Below are 6,093 nucleotides of genomic sequence, written 5' to 3'. Positions count from 1 at the left end.
TAAATATTGTTATGTACATTAAGGCGTGCATTTGTAATAATATAATGATGCAGATTCAAGTGCGAACAAACAAGGTGGCCCTAGAGGTGGCCCACCTTGAAGAGCTTCTTAATCACTGGGGCAATGCCCCTTGTACTGTTGCCAAGGTACCTCCAGATGCCTCGGATGATACCTCGATGCCCAAAGGTTCAGTTCTTTAGGCCACCGCATTTGCAGGCTTCCTGCCACCACTCTCCTAGTGGTTGCAATGTTGGGTGGAGGCACTGCTCGATTTCCCCACCTCGTGGTGCAACATTGGTTGGTCCATGACTCCTCCTAGTCCTCGATGCGTGGTTTCTAAAAAGTGGTCTTTTTGCTTGGAATTGGTCATCTCACCTTCGCGGCCTGATACGAAGGATGTTGACTAGGCCCCTGATGATGATGCTGACGGCTAGACTGTTCCCAGCTCACCTACCAATTCCAGAGATGACTAGGGATTTAATGATAGGGATGAACCACCCCCCTTAGTTGGCACTACTTTAGTTGCCTAAGGGTTGCTTCTTATATATTTTTTTTAACGAATAGTTGATTTCGACTTCGGCCGTGTGAACTCTCACGGAATGATCTTGTATCCCCTGACCCTTTTTTTGTGAATTGAAATCTTAACATATTATTTATTAATAGAAAATTACTATTCATCAAAAACATATCCTTAAAATTAATCCAAAAACCACACCATATCCCTAAAATAATCCAAAAACTAGACCAATTGAATTGTGACAATCGGTTCCCTTTCTTTTAAGGTGCTTTCAAACGATAATCTAGAACGATTTAAGATTGACTATTTCTTGATGAAACTTGACTATTTCTTGTTGGAGAGTTTCATCATCTTGTTTGACTGTTCACTGTGATACTGACACGGTAATGTATGTTTGGTTTTGAAAGCTGGCAATGCTCAACTGGTTACCTTTCAAGGTTCTCATTCACTCAAAACTTGCTTCCACCCTCTCAATTGGCAATGCCATCGTGGAAGACAGAGGCAGACTTACGCTGCATTATCCACGCTCTAACTACAATCAGAGAATGCAATTGCCGTCCACTTCTCATCTCAATCTCGCATCATTATGTTTCTGGGGACATTGCACATTCTGCATAATACACACATCCCGCCTGAAATAAACTCTGCATATCTTCAATTATTACGGACCTCTATACTCAGCAACGCGCTTTCACAGGGGAAAACTGTCCACTCTTTCATCGCTCACAGGCATTTTGTCTTCCAAAAATGCTCAAATTTGCATAATAGGCTTATTTCCATGTATGCCAACTGCGGAAGTTTGATGGATGCCAGAAAAGTGTTCGATCACATGAAAGATCGGAACAACGTCTCGTGGAATACGATTATTACAGCATACAGAAGACATGGACAACCCCAAGAGGCCGTCAGACTCTTTCAACATATGCAACAAACAGATATACAACCTGATAAGTTCACATTTGCAAGTGTACTCCCTGCCTGTGCCAAGATTGGAGCATTGGAGCAGGGCATGGACATCCATCAAAGCATAAAGGACAGAGGATTTTTGTCAGATGCTAGAGTTGTAAGTGCCCTGTTAGACATGTATGCAAAATGCAGAAGCATAGACAAGGCAAGCCAACTGTTTGACAAAATGCTTGAAAGAGATGTCTTCTCGTGGACTGCAATGATCACAGGATATGCACAAAATGGATTTGCTGAAAAGGCTTTAGAAACTTTCAAACAAATGCAATTGGCAGGTGTAAAACCAAATTCCACAACCTTTGCCAGCATCCTCCCAGCCTGTGCCAAATTGGGAGCTTTGGAACAGGGTATGGCCATCCATCAAAGCATAAAGGAATGGGGAGCTTCGTTAGATGTTATAGTTGTAACTGCACTTGTAGACATGTATGCAAAATGTGCAAGCATAGATAAGGCGCGTGAACTGTTTGACAGCATTTCTCAAAGAGATGTCATCTTGTGGAATGCCATGATTGCAGGGTATGCACAAAATGGATTTGTTGACAAGGCTTTAGAAGCTTTCGAGCAAATGCAATTGGCAGCTGTAAAGCCAGATTCCACAACATTTGTCAGCATTCTGCCTGTCTGTGCCAAAATGGGAGCATTAGAACAGGGTATGAACATCCATCAAATTATTAAGAATCGAGGAATAGTGTCAGATGTTATAGTTGCAACAGCCCTGGTAGACATGTATGCAAAATGTGGAAGCATAGACAAGGCGCGTGAGCTGTTTGACATAATGCCTCAGAGAAATGTGATTTCGTGGAATGCCATGATCGTAGGATATGCTCAAAATGAATTTGTTGAAATGGCTATAGAAACTTTCAAGCAAATGCAACTGGCTGGTGTAAATCCAGACTTGACAACATTTGCTAGCATTCTTCCTGCTTGTGCCAAAATGGGAGCTCTGGAATTGGGTATGAACATCCATGGAAGCATATTAGAAGGGAATTTTTTGTCAGATATTATAGTTGGAAATGCTCTAGTAGACATGTATGCAAAATGTGGAAGCATAAACAAGGCAAACAAAATATTTAACGAAATGCCTCAAAGAAATGTTGTCTCATGGACTGCTATGATTGCAGGATATGCACATAATGGATTCATTGAAAAGGCTTTAGAAACTTTCAAACAAATGCAATTGGCTGGCATAAAGCCAAATTCCACAACCTTTGTCAACATCCTCCCTGCCTGTGCCAAAATGGGAGCTTTGGAAATGGGCATGGATGTCCATCAAAGCATTATAGAAGGGGGTTATCTGCCCGAAGCTATAGTTGCAACTGCCTTGGTAGACATGTATGCAAAATGTGGAAGCATAAACAAGGCACGTGAACTGTTTGAGAGAATGCCTCAAAGAGATGCTATTTCATGGAATTCGATGATTGCAGGATGTGCACAAAATGGACTTGTTGAAGAAGCTTTAGAAAATTTCAAGCGAATGCAACTGGCAAGTGTAAAGCCAGACTCTACAACATTTGCTAGTATCCTGCCTGCCTGTTCCAAAATGGGAGCATTGGAACAGGGTATGGATGTTCATCAAAGCATAATGGATGGTGGGTTTTTGTCAGGTGTGGTAGTTGGAAATGCTTTAGTAGACATGTATGCAAAATGCGGAAGCATAGACAAGGCACGGGAACTTTTTGACAGAGTGCCTCAAAGAAATGTGGTGTCATGGACTACGATGATTGCAGGATATACTCAAAGTGGATTTGTTGAAAAGGCTTTAGAAACTTTCAAGCATATGCAATTGGCAGGCATAACACCAGACTCAACAACATTTGTCAGCATTCTCCCTGCCTGTGCCAAAATAGGAGCTCTAGAACAGGGTATGGGTATCCATCAAAACATAATGGAAGGGGGATTTTTGTCAGATATTGTGGTTGGAAATGCTTTAGTAGACATGTATGCAAAATGTGGAATGATACACAAGGCACGTGAATTGTTTGATAGAATGCCTCAAAGAGATGATATCTCATGGAATGCAATGACTGCAGGATATGCACAAAATGGATTTTGCAAGGATGCTCTCAAAATGTTTGAGTTAATGAAGCACTTTGGATCATATCCTGATAGTGTAACCTTTTCTTGTGTTCTATGTGCATGCAGCCATGCAGGTTTAGTGGAGGAGGGTTGTACATATTTCAATCATATGAGTAACCCTTATTGCATTTCACCTACAATTGATCATTACGTGTGTCTGGTTGACCTTCTTGCCCGTGCTGGCTTTCTTGTGGAAACCCTAAACTTTATTATTAAGATGCCAATTAAACCTGTGGTGGTTGTATGGATGTGCTTTCTTAGTGCCTGTAGATCACATAAGAATGTAGGTTTAGGAGCATTTACAGCAACACTACTAATTGATTTGGAACCTAAAAGTGCTGCAACTTATGTTCTTCTCTCAAACATCTATGCGGAAGTAGGCAGGTGGGATGAGGTCCAAATGATAAGGAAATTGATGAAAGATAGAAGAATTAAAAAGATCCTTGGATGTAGTTGGATTGAAGGCCATAAAATGTTACATGCTTTTTCTGTTGGAGACCAATCAAATCCATAAACAGAGATATTTGTGCAGGGATGGAGACATTGGCTTGGGGATGAAGGCTGCAGAGCATTTTCCAGATTGAAGACATTTACTTAATGATATGGAAGAGAAAGGAAAATATTTATTTGTTTTGACACCAAAATGAAAAGTTGACAGTTGCATTTGGTTAGCTAAACACCCCCCTTGAAATAATATTAGAATTGAATTGAAATGCTTCTGGGAAAACACTGTATGTAATATTTTAAATTAAGATTTTCGATCACACTCTATGATCTATTATTAGGAAAATGAAGAATTTAGACTAAGAAAACTCATGCAATGTTTTTCGTACAAGAATTTTAACTCAAATATAATGGACTGTGGAAATATAATATCTCTAAGTATGAGTTGTTATGACCCTTTTAGTCTACGCTGATTGTCACATTACAAGGAGTTCATATCCAAGTTTTTTGCAAAGGAAATTCAACTTGTTGTAAAAGATGTGAATAATATCAACAATTTTAAACAGGGAAAATGACAAGTGTTCTTCTGGAGATTATTGGGGATGTCAAACATTGCAGTAATAATGAAGGGACGAGGTTTTATTTTCAGATTCTAGAAAAAAAAAAATCTGTTTTCCATTTTGAGCATCTAGCAATCTAGACCTTAATGTTGGCCTCACATAATTAGATGCATAGCATGCAACATAGATCACTGCTTATATAAACAATTGGGGTATTTCATATTTGTCAAACAATTGTATTTAGGATTACCTGAATATATCACTAAATTGTTTTCCTGAAACCTGCATATGTATGAACCTATGCTCCACGGGGACGTCCCCAAATCTGAAACATTTTTTTCAGCCGGAGAAGGGACTTCGGGGATGTTATTCCGTCCCCCTTGCTGTCTCCTGGCCTTCTCCAGGAAAGAATGCGATTCTCTATTTCCCAAAAGAAGGAAGAAGTCCACTGAACATGAAAAAGTGAGTTTTTGTTTGTTTTTATTTACTTGACGTGCCCCACGTGGGTAGAAAAGGCAATTAAAAGTTATAAAACATTATTTGGAGACTAAAGAGCTAAACACTTCTTCATTTCTTCATTTTAACCATTCTTAGCAAGAAGAGAAACAAAGAGAAGCAGCAAGAAAGTTTTCATTTGAGTTGCAAGAGGAGGGTTTGGCATTAAATCTTTTTAATTCCAGGTATGGTTTCATCTACCATTTTCTTGTGGCCACTTTTTTCATTTTACATCTGTGTTGCATTGTGCAACATATAGAGGGCATTTTGAGTGATTTGTTTTTCCTTTTGAACTTGCAGCGGTGTTTTATATTTCACAATCATGAGCAGCAGCAATGAGAATGAGGGGAGTGGTAGTAGTGGTAGCATGGATGTGGAAATTCAAGAAACAGTTTTAAGGGGAAAATGTACTACTAGGGAATTCATAGGGGAGTTTCAACTTCAACTAGTCTGAATGTAGCATGGCCAGCATCCTGACTGCCCCTCTAAATCTCGGAAAAAGCATGCAAAGGGCCCTTTCAAATCCAAGAAACCTCTCCTTCCATTTGCCACATGAGTAGACAATAATAAAAATAAAATTTTTGGGGGTAGTAGGCAATGGAAGTGTCATTTGTGCAAAAAACATTATCATGGCAGCTATACTACAGTTTATTGCCATCTTTTGTGAATAGGCAGTCAAGGGGTTCCATTGCAACATACAAAATCAAATATTCAATGTTTTGAAGTCAAACATTAAATACTCAATTCTCTCTTGAATAAGGTCATCTCTCATGCTTGCGAAGTAAGATTGTGAAATGACTTCAAGGTTCCGTTCAATTATTTTACTTGCAAGTTAAAATAATGTAAGCAAATAAAATAATGTAATTTGCTAGTAATCACTAAGGGGACTTATGCTATTCATTCAATGGATATCAAGTTCTTCTATAGATTTAGCTTCACAATGTACAGTGAAAATATAGTTTTTCAAATTGCCAACTCTCACTCCAACTTAACTTCTTTTACTTCTAGCTATGAATTTAAGTATAGATGAACTTGGAC

General features: G+C 39.1%; 1 protein-coding gene and 1 pseudogene across 2 annotated transcripts; both read left to right on the top strand.

Annotated features, from left to right (window-relative positions):
* Positions 1-836: 836 nt before the first annotated feature.
* On the top strand, positions 837-4,346 carry LOC149533221 (pentatricopeptide repeat-containing protein At3g16610 pseudogene; annotated as a pseudogene). The gene has a single exon (XR_016357605.1). The product of XR_016357605.1 is annotated as a pentatricopeptide repeat-containing protein At3g16610 pseudogene (transcript).
* A 107-nt stretch (positions 4,347-4,453) lies between these two features.
* LOC149533220 (uncharacterized) lies at positions 4,454-5,864 on the top strand. Its single transcript, XM_089806150.1, has 3 exons — positions 4,454-5,022; positions 5,155-5,240; positions 5,356-5,864. Exons 1-3 carry the CDS (start codon positions 4,849-4,851, stop codon positions 5,507-5,509), a joined length of 414 nt encoding a protein of 137 aa, XP_089662276.1. The 5' UTR covers positions 4,454-4,848; the 3' UTR covers positions 5,510-5,864.
* Positions 5,865-6,093: the final 229 nt, after the last annotated feature.

The sequence above is a fragment of the Cupressus sempervirens genome, chromosome 10 (genome assembly GCF_028749045.1).
Source record: "Cupressus sempervirens isolate cs-2001-9-10 chromosome 10, ASM2874904v1, whole genome shotgun sequence".
In the NCBI taxonomy this organism is placed as follows: domain Eukaryota; kingdom Viridiplantae; phylum Streptophyta; class Pinopsida; order Cupressales; family Cupressaceae; genus Cupressus; species Cupressus sempervirens.
Note: the sequence above shows the minus strand (reverse complement) of the source record. Positions and strands in the feature narration are given on the sequence as shown.